Raw genomic sequence first — 25969 nt, 5'->3', positions numbered from 1 at the left:
CATTTTCGCAAATTTATCTAACTGAACTATACCGCCACGAGTTTAATGTATGAATATAAAACGGTGTTTTTAACGCCTTCATCCGGTTGAACGATTAACAGTATGTTGTCATATCACGATCGTTTACTGCCTGCAGTGTTCGGGTCACACTATTCAATACGTGTTAGTAATAATAATGGTTCACGTTGCTAAAAATTGATATGGTTTTGTCCAGAAAGTTTGTCTACCTGAACAGTGACCGTTATACGAACTACTCTATACGGTTTTAGTCAACAAGACGTAAGGGATTATCGTCAGAGTTCATATATGTGTTAGAAATTAAATCTAATCCTTTAATCACTGGACAGGTCAAGTATGAGAAATCGGTTCAAGTGACCTTTCGAAGAATCTCTGATGAAAAAGCTGAAGCGGCAATAAGATAAACATCAGTGACTTCGCTATGTTTTATATATACATATATAATACATTTTGTAGGTTGCAAGTCATTTCGCTTCCAGACACTCCTCAGTTAAACTCAATTAGCACGCCTCGTTTTATTTCCGAAATACATTGTCACCTCACTTAGCTGTAAATGCAAGACACAGACAGACAAGCGATATTTTTGTTCGGCCTCAATATTTCGACTTATACACTCAAGATTTTAATTTTTTTTACAAATAACATCGACAGGGTTTGAAGAAGGTGTTCGGACACGCCCATTCAATGTCTTGTAACCACTATAAATTATTCCACGTAAACACTTTTTTGATTGCACACTCGCCGAAAACAAGTACGACGATTAAAACTATTTTCAAAATCAAAATTACTAAAAAGAATAATTGATTGTATACACTTATGCCTTTATTACGTACATTTCTTCGTATATGATACAATTATTTATTTCAAATACAATTATCTAAACGAACAAGTCTCTATTATACGAGCGAGAACAGCCCGAAATAGGCTGTAAAAACGATCTATGATTATAACTTTCAGTTTTAGCGAAAATTCACGAAGATACGTAGGTAATAGCTATCTAGAGCTCGGGTTCATTCTTACGATTAACGACTGGTTTTTTAGATATCTGCACAGAAACTATTCATCAAATTAGTGAATTAGTTCATTAGTAAATTTATCATCTAATCTAAGCTGTTTTTTTAATCTATGTTAGATTATAACAAAATCAATTTAACTTTGATAATATAATGATTATTCGTTGTTGATTGGCTAATTATAGAATATGATACAATAACGTACGTTCTGAAACATACATGAACTTGTAGTGAAAAAAATACATAGTAGATGTACATACATATTTATCTAGTATATATACTTATTTTCGAGGAATTATCGTTATATCATTCTATAAGATTAAAAGACAGTAAACATGTATTTTTATTCTATATACATTTTATTTTACAAATATACAGAAACCGATCTATATAAATCTACATACTTTGATACATGTCGTATTTGTGAATACAGATTCTAGATTGAACAAGAGAGTCGAACGAACTGGTTATCATCAGTATATAACAAGCCTACATCATATCTATATCCGATCGTTTTGAGTAACTTAACCTTAGCTTTCATTTTAAAATCATTTTTCTTCCTAAAGAACTTCTGAAAAAGTTTGCGATGGTTATATGATAAAATTTACACGAGAATATAAGATATACATCTATACACAGTAATTTATAGATAAACATGTAGAATTTTCAGTAGATGATTTGTTTTTTTTTTCGTGAATTCGTGAGTCCCGAAGCAGGAACCACAAAACGCAACAATATCCACGCGCTGGTATAATAACTATTTATATCATATATTTGACTATGGGAAACACACGTACATGCATGTTACGATATAGTTCTACGATAAGACACATTTAAAAATGTTTGCTTGGGATTTAACTCGATATTAAAGGCCTATCTGCCGACTTTTCGTTTCACCAAGCAAACAACGCATATTTCTATCTTCCAACCTTTCGATCACCTTTATTTAACTTCGTCTCAATTCACCGATTACTGGTCTGTGATGCGCTCGTTTTGTTAGAAAGGAATGTTCACATCCATGTTTTCTACACAGCTGTTACGTCATTTGAGTTGACTACGCCTTCGATCTCCGAATATGATGGCGGTTTCTCGCCATCTTCCACTTTTGTGGGTCGTCCAAATTCACCAGCCGGACGGAACAACTTTTGGCATCGCTGGAAAAAAATTGAAACCAAAACTTACGATCTTCGCTCTAACCTTGACCTTCAATGACGTAATTCGTGGGTTCGCTCGTAATAACTCACCTCTCTAAATGTTCCAGTTGTGACGACAAACTTGTAGATAGCGTAAGCAGGCACAGGAATCATTGATGACATGGCCATCGACCAGCCGATAAATTCACCCCACCACGGATATTCATAATCCACGTATTTCAACGGTTTATGCTGAATTGCGCTGAACAAAAACACCCCCTTAAAAAGAAACGGTTCAAAATGAGAACAAAGTTTACTCGATCTACACCATCGACACAGCTGTATAGCTGAGTCTAACAGTCGTTTCGTTTTTCCATTAATCGATCACTCACAAAGCAGATGATGGGAGTGAAGACGAACCAACAAATCTTCCAAAATATTGGGGGATAGTAGCCGATCATCTCTTTCAACTTGTCATAGAATCGGTTGACACCTGTAAGAAATATTCTCATAGAACCATCGAGTTTTGTTAACTGAGTGAAAAACGTCACTCAATGCGTCATATAGGTCGCCAAATGGCCGTCTTTAACTTCTGTTAACCGCTTGCGCTTGACGGTCAATATGACGCGCTGCTACGTCACGTGTATAACCTCATACATACCGAAAGCCCACGATATCGAAATACATTCGAAGAAAATCAGGCACAGTAAACACATCCCACTCGCCGAATAATAGTCAAATATTTGAAACACATACATTCCACCCTAGAAATAAGGTTTAAAAAAAACAATACAATTTTCAAAAACTAAAAAAAATCATCAATCTAACGGTTTCGCGAATAATGAATGTAAAGCATTATCAATTGTGGGCGCGTTCGTCAACTTCCTATATCGGTAATAGATGATCTCGGGTTTTACTAGTTAGTTACCTAATCGTTGGTGGTAAGCTTTTTATAATCGGATGGGCTTATACCAACGTTAGGGATGACAAGGACCAAAACACGGTTGAAAAAAGTAACACTTCAAAAATATACTTTCTATTCACTTCAGTCCACAATTAATGGCTTAATTCACAAACTAACACAGGTACCTTTCGAAATAATCCAATTTTATGTATGTTTCGAGTGATTAATCAACATTATTTTGAGAAATTAATTAATTTCTCCACAAATTTCGCCATTGGCCGCCATTTCTCTGTATTGCACATGTGGCATGATAAGACAAGGGGACCTACAAGGATTTATATAAAACTTCCAAGACGAAACGACAATTTTTATTTTTGATGGTTTTCCAACTTTTCAAGTCTTCGTGTTTTCCATAATAAATAATGAAATAATAAATTTCTGGTAAAAGAAAAATGTGAATAAGTGTTGATTTTTTAATTTTTTTAAATTTCGTCGTTTCGCTTTGTTAGTTTGTGCTGTTGTCCTGGCCTCAGTCCACAGGTGCCAGCACCTCCAGTAATTTTCAAAATGGCAGCTGTTGACTGGACGGAAATTTACTCTCACTTTACGGCCGATTTGCACATGGATTAAGATCGTCAGGTGAGGTGTTATAGGTATCAGACAAACTACGAATCTGTTGTGCGTCGATTACAACAAAAATGAGACAGATATCTTAAGAGACAATGAAATGCCAGGCAAATTACTCGTCAGTCAAATTGGCTGACGAAGATTTCATACAAAAATGACCTTCCCATTCCTGACTGTGGTTTGTGAAAATATCCGATCGTGAAACTAAACCACAGTCAGGTTACTGACTAGGGTTTTACCTGAGTTATAGTCGACAGGCCGATGAGATAAGACACAAGACATGTTATCGCTATGAATATTTCTTTATATTTTCTGAGATATCTTGGCCATTCGTCACAAAGAGCCGTTATGAATCCTTCCATCGTGCAAAACTGTAAGTTAAGTCAAAACGTGTTTTGTTTTGACGTAATTCTTGAATACGAATGAATGTGAATTTGCGATAAATATTTACGTCCTACCTGACTATCGAGGCCAACCATGATCAACATGAGAAAAAATAAACACGACCAAAGCGGTGAAATCGGCAGTTCAACTACGGCTGATGGGTATGCTAAAAATGCCAAACCGGGACCTGAAAAATATGTTACGAATGTCAAATCTACGGCCACACCCTTTTTCGTCTCGTAAATATCGGTTAAATTCGTCGAATCCCAGAAAACTTATCGCCAATTTTCTAGGTTTCTAATTCGAGAATGATTCATTCGAATTGGTTAGTTCCACTTATAACTTTCTTCTACAGACCTGAAGCCGCTACTTCAGCAACCTTTTTCTTCTGGGTATGAGCCATGAAGCCAACGACTGAGAAAATAACGAACCCCGAGAAAAGACTCGTACAACTATTAACTCCGGAAACAATCAAGGCGTCCCTGTAACGAAACAATCGTTTTTCAATTATTGCTATTGCTGTTTAGGAGGACATTTTTATCCTGCTTGAAACCCTATGCTGAAAGACCAAGCTCCGTTTGGCTGTTCTGTTCTTGTATTGTAACTGAACTCTACTTATTTCAATACTGAAATCCGGTGGATTTTGATAATTCATTTTTCAATGGCAATAACTAAAAACGTGATGTTGACGGCTATGAATAGAATAGTTTACCGATACTTTAAGCGGTGAATCTGTAATTGGAGTCGAAGATAATACGGAGGGGAATGAAGAACAAAAGGAGGATTGGGTTTGTAGGACAAGTTTTAAAGATCAAGGCTGATAATTGTTATTAATAGTCCGATGAATAAACTATCGTGAAATATTGCTGTATTACTTGTAAACGTTGTTGTGGTAGTCGTTATAACTTCCCAGGGCGATCAGGGATCCCAAACCAAGTCCGTATGAGAAGAATATCTGCGTAGCGGCATCAATCCACACCTTAAGAAAATACATGAAATATTCAGATATCAAATAAACAGCAATTCAGCACTTATTGTCAAAACTGAAATAGTAAATAAGCATTAGACATTTACGTATATAGAAGTACGTTTATACTCCCAACATAAGGGAATTTAGATTTCATACGTTCAGCTGATACGTATATACCTGCGAATCTCGTAACTTGGTCATATTTGGATAGATGTAGAATTTGATACCTTCCGCCGCACCAGGCAAGGTCACACCACGAATGAGGAGAACTATTAAAAGCACGTACGGAAACAAGGCCGTGAAATAGACAACCTGAAATTAAGATCAAATTCATGTTTTCGATATAAATGAAGAAGTTGCAATGGAAATCATCCAACATCCATAGATTATAAGTGAGCACTGATCAGTTTACCTTTCCGGTCCATTTAACACCTTTCCAGATGCAGAAGTAGCACATAACCCACACGATAAACAGACATAAAGCTAAAGGCCATCTTAAAGAGCCTGGTTCTTCAATTCCTTCAGTTATTTGAAGGCAGTTTCTCCTGCAATCAAGAATGCGTTATGTAGTGATCGAGATTACGCTTTATTCTATGTTGTTATAAACGAAATCTGAGAACAAGTAAGTATATTGGGAGATAATTTCCCGGGGAAAGAAACATCAATCACCGTTTTCCAAGCGATTTACTATATCAAATAAGGTTCGCTATCGGCTAAGCATTCTATCAATAACGTGTGATTTCAACTTTTTATCGAATCTTTGATTAAATATTTCTCGCACACAAGTTTCGTATGACGGGCGCCGACAGGTTTTTCTGATGGCTACAGAACTGTAAGAATCGCACACGGTGGGAACGCAATGAGGAATTTTACACTTGTATGATTAGCTGCAACAGAAAACGTTCGTTGTGTGAACTCAATGTCTCTTAGTGTTTATGAACAAGTGTAATCGTAGCTAATTAGTGCACACATGAGGTGGTTATGTTAAGTAAATGATTATATTTGCAGTAACAACAATATTTACGTTTGAATGTTAAAGTACAAGGGGTACGCTCCTTCAGAAACATCCCAAATATCTTCACGAATTGATCTTGTATTCCGAAATTTTCATCTAAGATTTTCCTGCACTTGGTAGGAATATCTATCTTTATCTTAGGGATATTTGTGTAAAGGCTATCCGCGAATACTTACTCCCAGAACTCCTTCACTGGTGACGTGAAATTGTCATACACAATACTTCCATTACACATAAATGCATGCAACACCTTTCCGCTCGGCGGTGTTGTAGTGCTCATTAATGGTGAGAATGTCACTTTTTCGACCGCATCCACTAAATACTTAGAACTGGCATTTGAAGTGTCAGTTATATTAATAATACTACAATTACTAAGTCCAGCGCCGTGGTCCGTACGACACCATTCAGTGTTCCACGGGTTATTGCACTTTGCCCAAGGTAAAACCGTTGTGAAAGATTGGTAGAGATAGTACATTGCCCATGCTAGAATCACGATATAATAAATGTTTAGCCAAAATGCCATTATTGCTGCAGCATAACCAACACCTGTAAATGATACAACAAAAACGGTTTGGTTAAAGGAGAAATCGGTAAAAACGTGCAATCATTACATGGAATTGTTTTGAAAAAAATATTGAACTATTAAGCCGGACGCGCCTTGACGTAGGAAAACACGAAATGGAAAAAAAGAACGTTCGATATTTTCTCTTGCCCCCAAGCGAGCAAAACTATTTTTTGTTTTCGTGTGCCACACTACCGAGCAAAAACAGAGAAAATGTTTTCCCCGTTGAAAAGTTGTTTTCAGGAAGCGTGTTGCTTAAAGAAGCTTCGTTCAAAATCTTAAAACTATCTAATCGTATTTTCGGATATTCAGTACATTGACACAATCAACTGAATTCGTTCAATAGATATCTTTAAATATTGATCTTTCAGTACGACTGAATTCTTTTCAACGAAACATCTTCCATCTTTAATGAAAAAAGTGTTTCGGAAGAATCTGTCTCGACTTGTCGTTAATGCAGTAATTCGATATGATATCTAAGATTTTGTGAACCTCACATATTTTACGGAATAATTGACAAGACGTGTCACCATCGATTTCCAATTGTATCGAAGTTGTTGGAAATATCGTCACGATTCGTCAAGAACATTTACTCAATGATTTCATCGAAGATTACAATCGCTTGCCAATGACGTACACATTTAAGACAAAAAATGTCAGGTATATATGGAGTTGAACTTGCAGTTAGATAAATGAATAGGGTGGAACTTACCTTTGAAAATTGGACATATTTTCCACACTCCTAGGCCTCCTATGGTTAGAAACTGACCAACAGCTGTCTCGAGGAAGAACATTGGTATACCAGCAAGTAGTAAAGTTAGTACGTATGGTATGAGAAAAGCACCTGAAAAAGGGTCGAAAAATTACGTCGTGAATCTGTCAACGTGGATAGCATTGATATCTGCGGAAAATTGTTCTTTTTTTGTATTTTCTTTTTATAAATAGATTCAGACGTATATTATAACTGTTATCATAAAAACATATATGTTACACTAGAGTGAAGAGTAAGTCTCAAAGAAAGGCTTAGAGAAACCAAAGTCTGTAGGAAAGTAAGTACCCTCTTAGCCTTCTTAGCCCTATTGTATATCTTACTGCATTATACATCCTGCATACAAATTAGATTCCATGAAATTTAGCACCTGATGAAGTAGACTTTCTCAGATACTCCAGGCGGAATTCATGATGTAGAAGATACTGAACGATCCTACGATTGATATCTATATTCATATATTTGTGAAAATACCGTTTATCATTATAGCTTTTTTTACATGATTAATTGTGAAATTGTTCATTATCTTTTACACTGAGAATGCGACACTCGATATCAAAATGAATCACGACCACCAGTAAGCAGTTGAAGATCAGTTACAAAACGCCAGAACTCGACAACTGATCGATCTCTCATCGAAGCTTTCCAGAGAGACCAGTAAATTTCTCCCGATGGCCGTTGAGAAAATTCTCTCCCCTCGCGCGAAATTAATGATTTACCAATACGTGATCGAAACAGCAGAGCTATACCAATTGGGTGACACGACGCCGCAAGAAATTATTCGACGGCGAGTTTTCAATCCGTAGGCTTATTGCTTGTTACACCTGTGTTTTCATTGCTATTGGAGCGGTTTGTCCGATAGAGGTGATTGAATTCAGTAACCAGACGAAAACTCCAAACAATTCTTTACGGATATTGCCTTCTTAAATGTACTTTCTCACTGACGGTCGAACAACCTTTGAACTACGACCGCATTTTACGCTAATACTTTCCAGACGAAAGGCATAAAAATGAAATAAAATTTTTATTCGCTATTTTATAACTCATAAAGACCACGCATCGAATATGTAAGAGGGCAGTATATGGTTGTCATTTATTCAATACACTCTTCACTATATCACATATCCAAGGCGGAAACAGTGCAAAGTGTTTTTTTCAGTGCGCGCTAATTGGAAATCAATTTTCAGATAATTTAAAATGTTTGAAGAATCGCATAGAATATGAGCGCCTCGAAGTACTTAAACGAGAAATGTATCGCAGGGAGCTTCAAACTGCGACAGAAATGTCTCCATTGAAACTACTCGATAGACACTAGATATAGATAGAGATATCAAATAGCGTGCGTCTTGTTTATGACTGAAATCGAACCCGATATCCGAGTGGTTTACCTAGAATATTCATAAATCTGGGCTCACGCGAAACAGTTATACGACAGAGTCCATTATCGCAAGGGCACACACATACCGTTTTGACAGTTTGAACATATCAGAACCGGTAATCAGCTGGTGAAAGTAGTTATACCCGTCGGTGTCATCGAGGGATGTTAGAAATCAAAGTGTATTGATCATATTTCTTGATACACGTAACAGCCATTAACTATCTTCATTGCGACGCTTGTTGCCATCTTGTAAGCTCTAAAACGACGGCGTGTTGACAAGTCACGTGACTGGATTGCCATCTTCTCGGATGCAATGACACATGTATGGCAAATCGGTCTTCTCCAACATAATGTAAAGCACAACCGTTAAAAAGTCTAAGCCTCGCTTATAACTTGCGGGTAAATAGTTCAGCCGGATACCCGCAATATCGAGTTTTTTTTTGGAAAAATCATATTCGTTATAAGCATTTCATTAATAATTTCGTCACGTTCGAGGAATCAGAACAGATATTGAGTGATATCATTCGATATGAAGTATATGTCAATGATAAGATGGTCACGGAAAATAATTCAGTTCGGTAATTGATATTTTGGACTCATGCACGTGCAACATTGTTTATCCATCAATTGATATTTCAGATTTTTTTGACGATTCATGCTCGTTACAACGTTATTTACCCATCAGTGTTTCTCAAAGTGAAATTTGTCTGCTGTTGATAAATTAAATACCGATGCTGATATTTAGATCATAAAATGACCGTCGACCTCGCAGTTCTAAACTGGTTCAAGGTAGGCCACGCGGCCTGGGAAATCGAAAACTGAAGTAAAGCATATTCCAAGAATCTTGAAAGATAATGCTTTCCAGTGTAGGAATTATTTGAGAGGTGAATGATTACGGAAAGCAGCAATTGTTTATAATACCACCCCGAGGAGCTATTGAAGAACGTTCTAATCCCCTCGTGGGGATCGCTTTGCTCAGAATTTTATTGATCTATAACTAACTGCGCACAGGCGGATTCATTTCTCATTTCGCGATTGTACGCGTTCCCGAGATACCGGTATAGAAAAGTTTTCGAAAATGAAAAGAGTTCGGGAAATTGGATATATCACTGATTTAGGAAATCGCCTATGCAGTAACTTAAAATCATATATGACTTCGATCACTAAGCGCTAACACAATTGCAGACATCACCATCGCTCTTAAAGCTTTTTAAAGTTGTTATCTATGCTTAAGTAGCTCAGTCAATGCACCCGAAAGGCCGAAATCAAACAAGATGAGTCTAAACAATAAAAGCTTTCGCGTGTTTATCATGATGTGTTCGTACAGTGATATCGTATAAGTTTTCATTGCTTCGTGTGATTTTTACATCGGATAAAATAGCCTCCGGATAGAAAGAACGTGATGAACGAAAACTGTCGTTCACTTTCATGTTTATCTTCTCCAATATTTAGAAATCGATTCATTCATATTTTCATTCATTTAAGAGAGCACTTAATCTTTGAACATCCAATAGATAACTTCTTATCGAATAGAATGTGCATACGTGTGTATTGTTTTATCATCCACCTACACTGCTGGTTTCGCTGTTTGCTAAAATCGCCGAAAATGATCGAACCGACAATTTTACGGTGGAAACGCGCTATAGACAGACAAAAGAAACATGTTTCACACTCTCTCTCTCTCTCTCTCTCTATCCCGAGGCCTGGCTCTAAAATAACATTATTCCCCGAACCTCAATAAATCTTATCGACATTTTCGTCGCAATAGACTGCACATCAAGAGGAAAGCAGAACGTCGTATGCCGATGGTTTTACCATCCGTCGTGGCAGCTAATAATTCGAGGGTTATACGACACTCCGTCTTGCGTAGGTTTCGACGTGTGCTGATATATTTCTAATAAATAAACTTGTCAATAATATGCGGCACATGTGTTAGCGTGAGAGAGAGTGAGAGTGTAATATTAATTTGAAACGAATCTGGCCGGGATAAGTCAATCGTGATTTTCGACATTAACCAGTTTTCCAAATGGTTAGGTTTTGGTCGTTCTGGTGTTGATTTGGGCTGGTGGTGAATCGTTAATTACGCGGTGCTGTTCACGGCTATCGCCACAGTTTTGTTTATGCACCCGTTTAATTCAGTAATCATTCTCAAGGCGATCTCAACACGAGTATAAAACACAGCAAGAAAAAGTATCCGCCATATACGAACGTTTACTAACGGTGTATTCTTAATGAATTCCGAGAAAAAGGAAAGGGATAAGAGCCTTGAAAGTAGCCGGGGTATGGGTTGAGAAATCGGTAAAAAGCGTTAACTGGCTTAATTGATATCAGTGTCTTATTGGATCACGATTCTCGGCTCATTAGAGAGACAGAAGGGTTTATTCGATCATGGAGTCGAAAGCGAATAAGAATCCTTTGGTTTGATTGTCAATTTTACTTCGACGTGAGACAAGGTCGAAATAGGCGAAATAGCTCGTTTAATCAGCAATATTCGTTACAAACGGGAAAAGGAGACGTTCGCCCTTGCATGACCTCGGTAAATCAACACACATTTTTCGAAACAAGTTTCACCAACTTCAATGATCGTAACTTCATCATTAGTAGTATACTGTTATGAGTATAAGCGAGCCTAGGAAAAAGTGTTTTGACATATTCCGGAGGTTTGACATGTTCCGGATTGAAACAAAATTGCTGACAAGAAAGACGAGATTGCCGATGCTTTAATCTCGGTAATGAGAAAATTCTCATTAAAACCTGTTCCAAAGATAGCAGAGACATTTCTCCGTTATAGTCGCTACACAGAAAGTCTTTGTTTGTCTAGTATTCTTTGAGATCAGGTGCGCTCTCGATGCAGCAACCAAAAATACTGTCACAACAGTCCAAAAAGTTGTGCAGAAATTCCTGCTATGTTTTAACCGGTACTGGTAATGTAAATCATGTCATCGAGACTCCTTGCCTCGCCATTTCTTCCTCAAAGCATCAAAAGCTATTTTCATATTGAGAATAAAAGTTTCTTTGCATATCTTCATTCGTTTTATATCATTCATACTGCAAATATCCACGAATTTGATCTCTTTATGCGTAAGAATTCATAAGAACTAATTAATGGATATCCGCTAAATGTAATCGTAACTCTAAGACAACAGGCTGTCGGGCGTAAAGATTCGGTTTCTTCTGCTAAACGTAACCGAAGACGAATCCATTGGATAGCGTATCTTCAAAATCTGAATGACACGAGAATCGTGTTACTGTTAAACCCTGACGCTGAGAATGTTCAGACACAGCACACAGCTCTGTAATCCCCACAAGCTTCAATCATCGATGTATTAGGTTGCTTTGATTGTTTTTTGGCAGCCGATAAATACTCTCTAGATCATAAAAATGTCAGTCATGCGCTGTGAAAGATGTGTTTGATCTTCTGAAGATTTAGCCGAGTATATACGACTCATATGTATTCTTTTATTTTTACTAATTAGTGGATTTATGGATTTTTAACTTCCGCTGAAGTTGCAGCACCACTCACGATTGAGTATCGTTATTACGTCACAGCGCAATCTAAAATAGCCACGAAAACTTCCGTATCCAATAATGCTCTCGGTGAATAAGATGTTTTACTGCAGAAAAGCTCGTCTGATTAGGTCGGTTTGATTTGTAGTTTGACCATATTTCTGAAGCTATTGTCGTTTTTATGTTGTCGTTTAGTGGACCGTGATTGCAGTTTTCGTGAAACGGTTCACCGAGTGTACGAGAAAACTACCTACACTTACAGCAGAAAATAACCAAACTGCACATCACGTATCAGGAGCCACGAATACAAATTCTTCTCCATTTGTCTTACAACATTGCGATGCGATATATGGGTATTCTTGTAACCCACGTACGTAGATAATAATGCGGTAACCCCTAAATCAGCACCGCTCCTTTCTTAACCTTTACCTGAACTTCATGTACGTCTGAATGTCAAGTTGATTCAGTAACTTGACGACGATACAGAAAATGAGATGCAGCGAGATGTAAGTTGATGATATAACCGATTACAAAGGCTTGAATAATACATTAGATATGGCCTCCTTACTGGACAATGTCGTTGTAGATTGCTGACTCTGTTATTCAATTATCTATTTCACCTCGTTGTCAATAGGAAAATAAATGTACACGTAAAAAAAACTCTCTTGACATATATTTTGACCTCTTTCTAACTTAAGCCGTTTCAATTATTCCCCAAATCAGAAAACGAATGGTATATTCAATTTTCTATAATAGAGGTTCCGTTTCACTCGTCGCCCACGAGTTTCCTCAGTAATGTATATCATATCCTTCATCTCAAATAGTTGATGTGCATTGTAGTGCAAGATGCCAAACGTGTCGAGGCATGGATTATCGATGACAGCCCTGGGAGTGGCATTTGAAGTTCGACATTGAGTTATTGTATCCCATATCGGTATGTTCGGAAAGACTTAAACAATATCGATTATCAGAACTGTAATTAATACATCCTGCGAATACAATTGCGGAATGCGTCCATCTATTTGTGTCCAGCATTAGTTTTAAACACAGGATGAATGAATGTAGATAAGACGAAAGTAAATTTGCACATTTCAGTGACTACAATAGATCAGAAACACGAACGAAGTCATAGCTCAGAGTTCTTGAATTTTTTATCAGTCAAACCCATCAACATAATCTTACTGCGATTGTTGCTTCGTTACATAAGATCATCTAGCGATGAGTTTTTCGACGAATCAATAAGTCGCATACATTCCACCCATCGCGTACGATTTATTATTAATATCAATGCATTTCAAGTAATTGGTGCATGTGGCGTTTGTCTCGTGTCTTGTACAGATCTGCCGTATTGCCATTGATCTCTATATGTACTAAGAATATTCGTAAACTTGAGGCCAATTAATTGTTGATGATCGTTGACTGTCCGTTTAGTGAATCGTTGATACAACACGGACTCCGCGTGCGACACAAACTCAGTCGTGTCTCCTGTGAAATTGTCGATACGTCGAAGACAATTGGTTTAATTGGTCGAACTCAAGTGGCGTTCTCCCCGAAGCGCGACTCATCTATAAATTCATTGCGCTGATGGATGGTTGAATTTAAGCGCTGGATCGTGAGAGGAATTTTTAAGATGTTACATCAGCATTATAACGTGCACATGCGTATCATCGTGTCATCTTTTTACTTTTAGATTTTTTTTCACATGAAAAATTCACGCAGTTTCTTGAATCTTTATAAGCGATATAGAGTCATTTCATACGCTATGCCTGATTGTGAATGTCCTTGGTATCGTTACTGAAAATGTCGACGATGACGAGTTATACGAATCGTGTTATTCGCTTGCGGAGACTCGGGAGTGTCATCGGTGTTACATTACACGTTACGGCATTTCTCTTTCCTCGACGTTCTACCCGTGAGAGGCAGAAATTAGAATTTACTATCGAATTTAACCTTGTTTGACGATAGTTTTCAGCGTTTCGTGTCAATTAGACGAAAAATAAGGGATAGAAAAATACGAGTGATGAGTGCGCACGTAGATTAAATTATGCGAAAATATTGCGTACGATGTACACGAGTTAGTTATCGCATTATTTTTCTCACGCTACTTCCCTATACATTAAAGACTGATATACCTTAGTAATAAATTTGTTAAATCGATGACGTATTCATTGAAATGAATCGCGACGTTCCGGCCGAATTACTTCTTAAAGCAAAACAGTTATCTAAAATCGAAATTCTAAAACCCGATACATCGAACGAATAGATTTCCGTTGAGAATCAAACATTTCAATAGCTGTGCTAACAAAGTATGAAATCAGATCTACTATTTCAATTTACTCGAGATCGATCAACCTCATTTTGCAAAAACATCTGTCCCCGAGCAACTACTTCATGTATATCAACCGCTGCCTTATGATTAAATCGCTTAACCTCAAATCTGAATTTCATAATAATCGTTCCTATGAATAATTATCAACCTATTGATAAATTAATCGCAGATGAAAGTGAGGTCGATGTCGTACGATGGGATGGTCTAGTGTAGCTCGTACAAAAATAACGAACTATAGCGTACATCTGAGCTATCAACGCAAACTATGATTATTAAGAAAGTAGCGGAAAAGTTGATTGAATTTCCTGCTGTACATACATGACGGTGTATTATCGCAATAGACCAGTACCGGTACTAGACAATCATCTGTCTTTACATTGGTGATTTTGTTGTTCTGATGAGTTTCAGGTTCTTACAGTCGATTCGATCAGGGTAAGCCGTTTTCGCGCGATACGGACACCCAACGGCGGTCAACATAAAACACATCCTTATAAGAAATCGACTTAATATATAATTGAAATGAGGTATTTTCTCCTCCTTTGAGGTATGATTTATATGAAATATACACGCTACGTATCTGCCTGATCAGAATCAAATTTCTACATTTCCTCTTTTCGGCTTGCTCGTGTCTTCTATCCTCTGGTTTTTAGAAAACCGTCGATATTCGATGAGCAAATATAGAATTGCGGTGCGGTGATAGATCTTACATTTTTATTTACCGACCTGTCATATATTTAAGTGATTTACTGACTACTAATAACCACTACAACTGTATAATATGTAACTGGTTTTTTGCTGGCTGACACTTACAGCTTTGGAGAGATTTCTACTTCAGTAAGGAATTGCATGGGAAAGCTTCGGCATAAATCAGATGTAGACCTTCATTGATTTAACCGACATTGAAGGCGACGGGTATTTAGCGGATAAGTGTTATTAGTTTGACAGGTAGTTTACCTGCAATTCGGACGTTTGTTGAAATCAAGATTGGCATTTTCATCAGATAAGATACAGCAATCATAAGCAATTGGGGAAACTAATTCGATCTCATCGCGGACGTATACCGCTAAACTAGAGATATAGTCGATGATCTCATAAAATGTGACTCGTTCGAACTATCGATATCTGTTTTATCGATAGGGAAAACAAATCTTATCGATCGTGCGCAGTAGTTAATTACGTCAATGCACTTAATTCTTTTAATTAGCCTCGTTAACTAAATTGTCAATTCGATAAAAGTGCCAGCGATTTGCTATCGATACATACATAGTGCGCGTGGTGCAGAAATAACTATTGTTATATCTCATGGAACTTGGCACAAATATATCAAACCGCTAATTAACAAACCAATTAGACCGATTAGAAAGATAATACAACCCCTGGGTGAAGTATTTGATTGGTTTGGCGTAGGAATAATTTCCCGCATTAATACAATTATGCCGCCTGATTCTACGATTCACACAGATTTCGAGGCTGTTAAGCCGCAGGTTAATCAGAAGCGTTTTCTGCAATTAGCATAGTTCCATGGTTGATTTGCGTGATGGGGAACTCGTATTATATTCCCAATTCGCTGTGCTGTTTATCTCAGGTTCCCGGGTAATTCATGCATTCGAATTTTACCCGTGAAATATACTTAGCAAAATGAAAGGGGCAGCTTCACAATAACAGTGGATTTGTTTGAAGGTTGAGGGTTCTTCTCTAACTGTTTAAACCAGTTCTTTGTCTGGTTATTAGAAGTATACCATGACACAAATTTGGAAAGTACTTCTTAAAACGCGGAATTACTGAACACAGTAAAGTATTTATTTTATAATAATATTGTGAATATGCTGCCAACTCACGGCTCTATCAAGAACAATCTATGTTCTTAAACGTAACGTACGCTCAAACAACCGAGGGAAACACATCTTGAAAAACATCTCGTTTGTTTTACTTTAAAAACCCTTCAGATTTACATGTGTATCAACATGAGAAAGATTTACCTCGATCATAAAGAAACGATACGAGGTGCAATCAACACCAACACGAAGATGTATTTTATTTTATTTACATAATCTTAAATGCGGCCTGTGGTAATCAACGCCACGTACGACGTACATTTTTTGAATATTGTATTCTCTAGTATTTTCATTCTCTATGTTTCTAGTATATTTTTTTCACTGGAACTTATCGGTCCCCATCTATTATATCATTTAAGGTTAATTATCTACACTACTAAGTAGGGTATTAGACCAATCTACTGCATATCATAGATAAGTAATGAATCAATATCTATGTCATTATCACAAGACGTTTAATGTGTTACAGCGTTTTTGATATGGTATACAAAAAAGAATTATCAAAATTGTAATATAGAAAGATATCAGCGTCCCCAATTCATATTCGTTCATATACAATGAGTAAATTATTACGTCAGCATTTCATGATAAGTATCTAAGGCCTATAGATTTTACTTGGTGTATAGTATATATCAAAAGACAAATTTTCTTTATTCAATAGATTTTAATGGCAAATACACACCAGTAAACTATTACTCTTTAAGTACCAGAAACAAATCGCATGAAATTGATGAATGTTTTTTCTAACGTATTTATTGTTATGATTTAAACGCCAACTTAATTATACCAGTGACTGCTTTTCGAGCAAATACGATCGAATCGCACATTACAAAGGAAAAACGGGTCCGAAAATTTTCCTTAAAGCTATTATTTTAAGTTTATTTTCGACGTTAAAATCATCTAAATCGTCTTCAGGAAAACTGATTTCTCCTTCTATCGCGGGATTTCATAGTATATGGTCGTTACAACACGTCAGTGTTTAATCAAGATTACTCGTCAAACGGTGCAATATTCGTCGTGCACAATGCGAAAAATCAACAGACAATCAACGCCCAGTACTGGACAATCAGTCACTATACATTGAAGTGTACTTGCAATAATCTATCAGATAAAGTAAATAATTCAATCGAGTGCATTTTCATAATCTTTACGCAAACAGCGGACGCGTGGTCGCTATATAGGCACTACTATCCTGTCAATCAGTTTAAAATAAAGTGTAATATATACTTACCACCCCCGTTTTTATAACATAGATAGGGGAAGCGCCAGATATTTCCCAATCCAATCGCGTATCCGATACAAGAAAGAATAAAATCAAGTTTTCCCGTCCAGTTTCCTCGATCAGGAATACTCACGGCATCTTCATCATCTGTTTCTTTCATTTCCGGATCTCTCAAAACTGTTTGCGTTTGCGATCCGTTCACATTTTGAGCAACGAGCTCGAATTTCTTACCATCTTTCGTACACGAAGTCATTTTCACGGTTATCCCTCGACGAACGTCTTGAACGATATGTAAATAAAGTTGCTAAAAAACTTTTGCGGCGCGAAACAAGATAAAGTTAAATCTGCAATAGTAACGGTTATCTGGCAGCATAACTTGCCAATAATTGGCTCGATTCCTATTAGTCTCGTGTATTGACAACGTATCGTCCGGTTTTCGTGACGAATAGGACGCGATTTATTAAAGCTTGTTGTTAATCAGTAAAGTCAAAGATCGAAGACTTTGCGCAAATGGAACTGTGTGCGACGCGTTCATTCCCGGCATGCCGCGTTGTTAGTGAGCCTAGAATGAGGCCCCGAGGTAACGGTAGTGAAACACCTGCGGTATTCGCACGCTTATTGATTAGTATATTACACTGCTTTCAGTTGCAAATCATTAACGATACTCTCTAATATAGCTTCCATCGTCTTAATTTCGCAAATAAATATCGTATGAATTATTATTTAAGCGGAATCGAAACGTCTGGATATGTCTGTCAGATCGGAGAGACCCCGAGAGGTACGTAAGAATAGCTACGAAGATCGTTAATTTTCCGAACCCTGTGCCACAACGGCAGTCCGAATATATTTCATTAAGGCTAAACAAAAATGATACCTTGTTTCTCCGCAGCGGCCGGGTCATTTTTGTAAAATATGATAAAATTCATAAACAGTTCATTTCCATAGCGGCCGGGTCTGTTATTATGGTGAAATTGATCACGATTTAACAAAAAGTAATGTATAGGGTAGATAGGCGGCCGGCCGGGTCAACATTTAAGCTCAGCAGAGCGGAGAAACAAGGTATCAATTTTTTTGGCCTAATACGTAGATTGCTTAATTTACAAATTCATTAAATGTATGATTTCGGTGACGAAATATGAATGCAAGAAAAGAGTAGCTGCGTGTTTTGTACACATATGGTGAAATTAGGAAAGTATTCGCTGATGTGTATAGATGTTGGCAATTTCTTTTTAATGTCTTCAGAAAACTATGCTTTCGAATGTTCACTCAGTGATGTGGATATAATTTCAACTACGTTTTTCTTGTCGCTACCCGTGTAAATCCGGATCGACGAAAAGGAAAGTAAGTATAGGCAATGTAGGAATTGTAAATGACAAGATGTGTATATTTGCAGTTCGCGTAAGTTTAAAAGAAAGGTCACATTCCTCCGGCGAAGAGCATTTAATGAATCAATTAGTCACGCAAAAAACTTTTTCCAATTAAAATGATTATCTGTTAATTTCATTCGGTATCTTCATCGTTATTCTTATTCCATATATTTTAAAGCACTAAGAAAAGAGATGTGATGGATTGCAGCACCGCGCCGCAAGTGAGGCTACATGTTCGACTGGTAAGAGAGGCCGAACTGTAATGTTTCATTCATATCCCGAAGATTGCCATAATGAATTCTCTGATTGCAGGGGATCCGATATCAGATACATGACCACTTGATATCTAGTGAAAATATTTTGAATAAAGAATATTCTTAATAAATTCGATGAAATGGAATTTTATTTTCATTGAATACAGAATCATACAGATCGAGACATTTTTTAATAAGAATTTTACAACTTACACGTAATGATTTCACGTTTCACATTTAGCATTTCGATGTAAATAGGCGTTATTTATTATTTGAGAATTACAATATTTGTTTATGCCTCGAAAACAAGCTGTGAAAAATCTAATTTTATATAAATCTAACTCACGTGATTAGATAATGACGTCAATTAAATGACTTTTATACACCGATATTTATCACGTGACCAGGCTGATAACGTGTCGTCGATGTAACTGATCTAAATTTGGAAGTTGTATGATATTTGATAATCATATGAAAATTCTATTTCTTATTGTCGTAAATGAAATCCAAAATGACTTCGTAGAACAGACTCGCCATCTATACAAACAAATCAGTGCGATTTAGGGGATGAGATGCGCTATTTAATAAAATCAGTTTTAACATTTTAACCTGTGTTTTGTGGCCGTTAATTCAATTTGCCCCTGAAAATATAGTAAAATCATAGATTAAAGAGGTTTCGACTGAAAGCAAATTTTCCACAATTTTCAATTCATAAAGGCTAATACGAACCTGTTACTGAAAAATGAAGAGTCCGCCTCTTGTTACCTACAATACATATGTAACTGCCGGTATTTTCTGCACGTACACGTGGAATATCCAGACGAATACTAATAGCATCACCTCTACATGTAATCGCTTCAATACCAAGATATTCCGTTAGGCCGTTTAGGTTACAGCCGGAGTTGATATATCCGGAACGAGTACGACTTTTAAAGTACCATCTAACGGATTTGCTAGCGGGGAGACCTCTCGTCGTGCAGTAGAAACTAGCTCGTGATCCCTTAACGACTTCATTGCCGGGCATTAAACCGGCAGCAACCGCGAAATCAGTATCTGAAACATTTCAGAATAATTTCAGATAGCAGGACAGATTCATCACTTATAGCAGTAGATCGCAAGTCAGCAATACCTTTCACTGTCAATGATACAGTACTTCTCTGTTCACCTATGATACATGTGTAATTTCCTGTATTCTTAGGAGTAGCCATCATTTCGAGAGATAACGTAGAACGATCACAATTCGCGTATCGAATACCCAGGCTCCAAGCCAGTGAACTCCTTGTTACACGACAGTTATGCGCGATTTTGCCTCTGCGTCCGGGACCGGCGTCGAAATACCATTGCACCGTTTTCCCAGTAGGACGACCAGGAACGTTGCACACAATTCGAAACGTCTGACCTTCTATAACCGGTGTTGGTGTAAATGGATCAATCAATGTTGTCACATTGTAATTAGAGTTTGCCTCTTAATATTGAAAACAAGAAGAAAACCTTTGATTTGCAATAAATTCGTAGAAACTGGTATATTACGAAAGTTTAAATGAGAGGTCTTTTACCTGTTACTTGGACAGTGGTATCAATCTTTTGGTTGCCAGCCACGCAGGAATAAACTCCTTCACTTTCCAGGAGTGCATTTGTAAATGTCAATTTATAGAAACCTGAACGTCTCCGACAAGTAGCGTAACGAAGTCCGATACTTTTCGAGTCGAATTCTCTGATTTGGCGACAACCATTCGCAATATGGATAGGCTCAGTACCCGCTTGATCTCTGAACATCCACATCAAAGATCTGCCGGGTGATTTGCCAGGGAATCTACATGGTATTTCAAACGGTTTTCCTTCTTCGACTGTGATCGTCCTTGCCGCAATTACTGCAAATGTACATCAGTTTTTGAATTTTATATCAGGTTGTATTGTAGTCCAAGTAGTACATACTTAAAACCCACTAGATACAAACATTTATCTGAAATGTTTCCAACAGATATAGCGGGTTATGTTATATATATTGTCTATTCAGCACAGGTCCGAGTGTGGAGTTCAGAATCAGATCAGTATCGAAATGTGACTTACCCGAAAACCCGACGAAGCATAAAATTCCTACGTGTACAAACATTATCATTCTAAAGAAAAATGTCCGCTCTTTACTTCAGTTATATTCGTCATGATAAACCAAATAAACAAATAAACCACAATCGCACAATCGAAAGGAATTATGGACCACTTACGGACCTTTATTGCGCTAACCTATTTATCCTAGAATATCGACTTTTATTTCATCTGATAATAGAGCTATTTTGCAATGTTGCCAACTCCGTCGATAATTGTCTATGTTTATTTGCTATCAAAAACACCACAAACATTGAACGATGAAGATAAACATAATCGAAGTTTAAAAAGTGAAATATAGTTTTTCAAAGAGGAATTTCAAACATTGTTCGGTGATTCTAATCCAGTTTTAGTTCACGCTTTTTGACCGATATAATTCTGAGCTCAGCTTCTACAATATAAGAAAAATGAATACATGAATAAATAAAGGATCCAACTCAACGAAAAGTTCAAAAATCTAAAAACCTCAGAATAATTACAAACCTTTTACATTAATAGAGATAGTACTGTTCTTATTGCCGACCAGACATCTATAATGACCGCTGCTTCCAAGGCTGAGGGAACTAATGTCAAGTTTCATCCATTCCCGGCTGCATGTCAAAGACGTTATAGCGAGCATTCTGGTCAAAGATCCCCATTTTATTCTACATCCTCTGGAAGGGTCGCTGATGAATCCGTTAGTATTCCTCCCATTGTAAAACCAGAACATCTTTTTACCAGGCGGTATTCCGCGAGCAGTACAGGAGATACTGGCGTGCGTGCCCTCGACCAGTTCACGACCTGGTGGCGACACTTCTGTGACAACCGTATAGTCCACTTCTGAAAATGATTCACAATAAACAACTTCTTCAAGGTATCATGCGTACAGTGGAACCTCGTTGCAACGAACCCTAGGGTACGGAAGCGATAAAGGGCCTCGAGATGTCGCGTTCCAACTCGACAAGTCGTCATATTTATGTCGACATACCGCGATATATCGTGTCGCTATATCGTGACGTTTTGACGACATATTTCGTTTTCTCGACCATTTTCCTCGCGACAAGTCGACATATTCATGACGACTTGAAACTCAGTCGTCATATTACTGGCGTCCTCATCTTACATTTAGACGTGTCTTCAAATAACGGCTTGTCCCGTGGAAAATGGGCGAAAAAGCGAAATTTGTCGTGAAAACGTCATGATATGTCGACATATTTATGTCGACTTGACGCTATATATCGCGTTATGTCGACATACATAAGGCGACTTGTCGGGTTGGAACACGACAACTCGAGGCCCCTTATCGCTTCCGTACTAGGGGACCAGAAAATGTGTTCGTACCATTAGTTCGTTGTATCCAGTAATATCTCAGTTTAAAGAAGTAAAGTAATTAATTAATTTATTAATTATATCTCGGTTATCAATAAGCAATAAATCGTTAAAAATCCGTGGTCTTTATTTATAACGCGGTTCCACTGTTTAATTTGTTGTAGAAAATATCATGCATTTCATTTAGGACATCGACTTACCATCTATAACGACGGTTGTATCGACTCTTTGATTCCTTAACACACAGGAGTAAACACCTGCACTTTCAACAAGTGCGTTTTTGAAGACTAGTTTATATATGCCCGAACGGCGCTTACAGGATACCAAACTAAGACCGATTATTTCAGTGTAACGCCCCCAGTGCGCATTACAATCTGAGCTAAGAAGCACAGGTTTTGCCCTTCCAGGTAACTTCACCATCCATTTCAAAGGCACAGAGCTTGGCTTTTCCGGAACTCTACAAGCCAATTCAAACGAATCGCCCTCTTTGACCGTTTTCGTCCGCGCTGCAGCTTCTGAAAAAAATATATATATTCTACTCTATAAATGACCACAGGAATTATCAATAGATCACATGCAGCGGTAAAGTAATGTGGCAATGAGTTTTGTTTGAAATCATACCCGAAAATACGATACATGCAAATACCAGCAATTGAACCAGTAATTTATCCATTTTTCACTCTACAACAAACATCAATTTATTATATCTCAGCTGATAAATAAAATGAATTCTCTTTTAGTTATGCTTGATATAACAGTATTTCACAATTCATTTCCTAAAGAATCAATAGATATATACACAAACAAATAGACATAGAATTAACACTTACCCGTCTCCGATTTGGTTGGAAAATGGCAACAGAAACGGCCATCAATATAGTATGCATCATTTTTAGCTGCTATTAGCTGTAATTGGGACATAACAATCTTATAATAAGCAAATAAACGATCAATGAATTTTTCACAATTACCAGCTCCAAACAATCGCCTCATCACAACATATTTCCATTGATGATCGCTAAATTGATACTCGTTACGTTCTATCGTATTTTATGGGGATCCTTTACATTTGAATAATTTCAACCACAACTAAAACGTATGATCTTTGATCGACGTTATCTGCACACCTTGTGCAGATTAAAACTCAAACTATCTTGTTTATCAAAAAGAAAAAGATTCCTAATCCTCTGCAAAAATTCAGGAAATCAATGGAACTTATGTATCATTATTCTGAATACATATTATTATATGCATTAAATGAATTATTGTGAATTATCAACGTCGACTCTTATTCACAAGGCCAAACGTCACGTTCAAAATTGAGAAGAAAATAGCCGTCATTTTATAAACCAATGAAATATAAAAAAGAACTCGATTTTATGATAACTATGAAACGTATATTCAATTTTAGATACAACGATAATATTGAGTGCTACAATCAATATACCATGCATATTCTATTCTATAATCCGGTTTCAGCCCAGAGTCTTTAGATTTCGTCTTTTTCGGTCGGGAAAAAGTTCGATACCTATTTCTGAAAAGGAAATACCTCAATTCAAGATGACGAACTCAAATATTCATACCAATCATCAACCCCCTCAGATTTGATTCTAGACAAAAACATAAGGTACGTAAGGTAACTAAACTAATTGTAATTGTAATTGGACAAACCTTCGACGTGAAGAGAGACAGTTTTCCTTTTACGACCCGCTATACAGGTATATTGACCTGTATTATCTGCTTTCACTTCTGAGATAGTAAATTGAACACTGTTTCGTGCGCATGAATAAAATCGAATTCCCATATCTCTAGCGATTGGCATGTAATCCCGGTTACATCTATCCTCGCGACTGCTGATATACCCCCTGCGATCATTATCACGGAAATACCATAATATCTTCTTTCCTTTAGGCAAATCCGGGACTGAACAATTGAATGTAGCAGAACTTCCTTCTTCCAATCTTGGTCGTGGGTATAGTTTAATTCTTATCGAATATTCGGCCTCTGAAATTGATGTTGTATCGATTGAAATTTCAGAAAAAAGGGAATAATTTTCTTTAAAGAATTCGTTCAAAGCGCAGAGAAATGAATACCTTTAACGACGACGGTCGTGTCGAGTCTTTTATTTCTTACCACACACGAGTAGACTCCTGCATTCCCAGCGCGTGCGTAATCGAAAAAGATCTTATACGTTCCCGTCGAAGGCTTGCAGTCCGATTGCCGAATACCTAACTTAGAGAAACGCATGCTCGTAACACGACAGTTTGTCATTATCTTCTCGAATCTGACTTCACCCGGAGCTTTGTACATCCATTCCAACGGCACCGACCTCGGTTTTCTCGGAACTCTACAAGTCAGTGAAAACGGCTTACCCTCTATCACCGTTATGGTCCTCGATGCAGCCTCTAAAAAGAAATTTAATTATCCGATTCTGTCAGTGCGAAATTATAGAAGATAGTCATAAAATGTAATGAACAATTTCCAACCTACCTGTTAAGGTACATATAACGGCTAGTACCTGGATAAACAATAAACGAACCATCATTTCTGTAACCCAACCACGAAAAACAATTACAAACCGCAACCAGGAAAGAATAAAGAAAATGTACCAAAAAATGAAACTTTAACTCACAACTCCTTAGAAAATACGTCATACATACACATCCACCAGGCTTATAGTTCGATCAATCTGCATTCATACATGTAAAATCTTTGCTAGCGTCGATAAACGCCAACAAAACAAAGCAGACAATTACTAGTAATTGTAGCAGTTTAACGGCTGATGGTAAACTGACGCTGAAATGACGTATTCACAGTAATTTGGCAAAACAAATCATGCTTTTGCAATATAGACATATATTCCAGATGTGTTCTTACATAAATTGAATCGATGTATTCTACACGAAAGCCCACTGGGTCCACTGGAAACATTTATAATTTCTTGCATCCTACTCCATTTAGTAAACGATTCAGTATGGGTGGGTGCTTGGAGAGTCGCTTTTAATCAAAGATATTTTCCACCTGCCGTATATGGTTAGGATTGTGAGCACACGTTCACGGACGTGATTAGTCTTAGAGATTTAGAAATACTTGTCAGTTATATCGAAAGAAAAATATCGCTGACATATTGGAAGTAGGTTTATTTCATCGAGGAAAGTCGGTAAATTCCAGGCCAATCTGATGGTTGTAGATGACTCCATCACCGGGTTTACTGCCCGTTTACTGCCGGGCAATGTTGTTGCTCAAGAAATAGTTACTATGTAATACT

General features: G+C 37.2%; 3 protein-coding genes across 4 annotated transcripts; all 3 read right to left on the bottom strand.

Moving 5' to 3' along the window:
• Positions 1–839: 839 nt before the first annotated feature.
• On the bottom strand, positions 840–18192 carry LOC141901315 (sodium- and chloride-dependent GABA transporter 1-like). Its single transcript, XM_074788474.1, has 13 exons — positions 17676–18192; positions 7339–7470; positions 6241–6610; positions 5462–5594; positions 5227–5361; positions 4955–5058; positions 4437–4561; positions 4154–4266; positions 3935–4066; positions 2826–2928; positions 2557–2657; positions 2276–2443; positions 840–2185 (listed from the first exon to the last, which is right to left on the bottom strand). Exons 1-13 carry the CDS (start codon positions 17917–17919, stop codon positions 2057–2059), a joined length of 1989 nt encoding a protein of 662 aa, XP_074644575.1. The 5' UTR covers positions 17920–18192; the 3' UTR covers positions 840–2056.
• A 1243-nt stretch (positions 18193–19435) lies between these two features.
• Positions 19436–23575, bottom strand: LOC141901553 (hemicentin-2-like). Of its 2 annotated transcripts, XR_012618835.1 has the most exons (6): positions 23532–23575; positions 23323–23382; positions 22902–23216; positions 21877–22212; positions 21358–21784; positions 21020–21158 (listed from the first exon to the last, which is right to left on the bottom strand). XR_012618835.1 is itself a non-coding variant. In XM_074788865.1 (5 exons), the coding sequence occupies exons 1-5, from the start codon at positions 21404–21406 to the stop codon at positions 19918–19920; spliced, it is 1035 nt and encodes a 344-aa protein (XP_074644966.1). In that variant the 5' UTR covers positions 21407–21703; the 3' UTR covers positions 19436–19917. The 2 variants fall into 2 exon arrangements, 1 of the variants encoding a protein (XP_074644966.1); XM_074788865.1 differs by lacking the exons at positions 21877–22212; positions 22902–23216; positions 23323–23382; positions 23532–23575 and adding exons at positions 19436–19928; positions 20017–20340; positions 20417–20752 and having other exon boundaries at positions 20844–21158; positions 21358–21703.
• A 470-nt stretch (positions 23576–24045) lies between these two features.
• Positions 24046–25459, bottom strand: LOC141902567 (uncharacterized). The gene is made up of 5 exons (XM_074790359.1): positions 25334–25459; positions 25192–25248; positions 24795–25106; positions 24373–24705; positions 24046–24235 (listed from the first exon to the last, which is right to left on the bottom strand). Exons 2-5 carry the CDS (start codon positions 25244–25246, stop codon positions 24177–24179), a joined length of 759 nt encoding a protein of 252 aa, XP_074646460.1. The 5' UTR covers positions 25247–25248; positions 25334–25459; the 3' UTR covers positions 24046–24176.
• Positions 25460–25969: the final 510 nt, after the last annotated feature.

This window comes from Tubulanus polymorphus, chromosome 3 (genome assembly GCF_964204645.1).
Source record: "Tubulanus polymorphus chromosome 3, tnTubPoly1.2, whole genome shotgun sequence".
NCBI lineage: Eukaryota > Metazoa > Nemertea > Palaeonemertea > Tubulaniformes > Tubulanidae > Tubulanus > Tubulanus polymorphus.
Note: the sequence above shows the minus strand (reverse complement) of the source record. Positions and strands in the feature narration are given on the sequence as shown.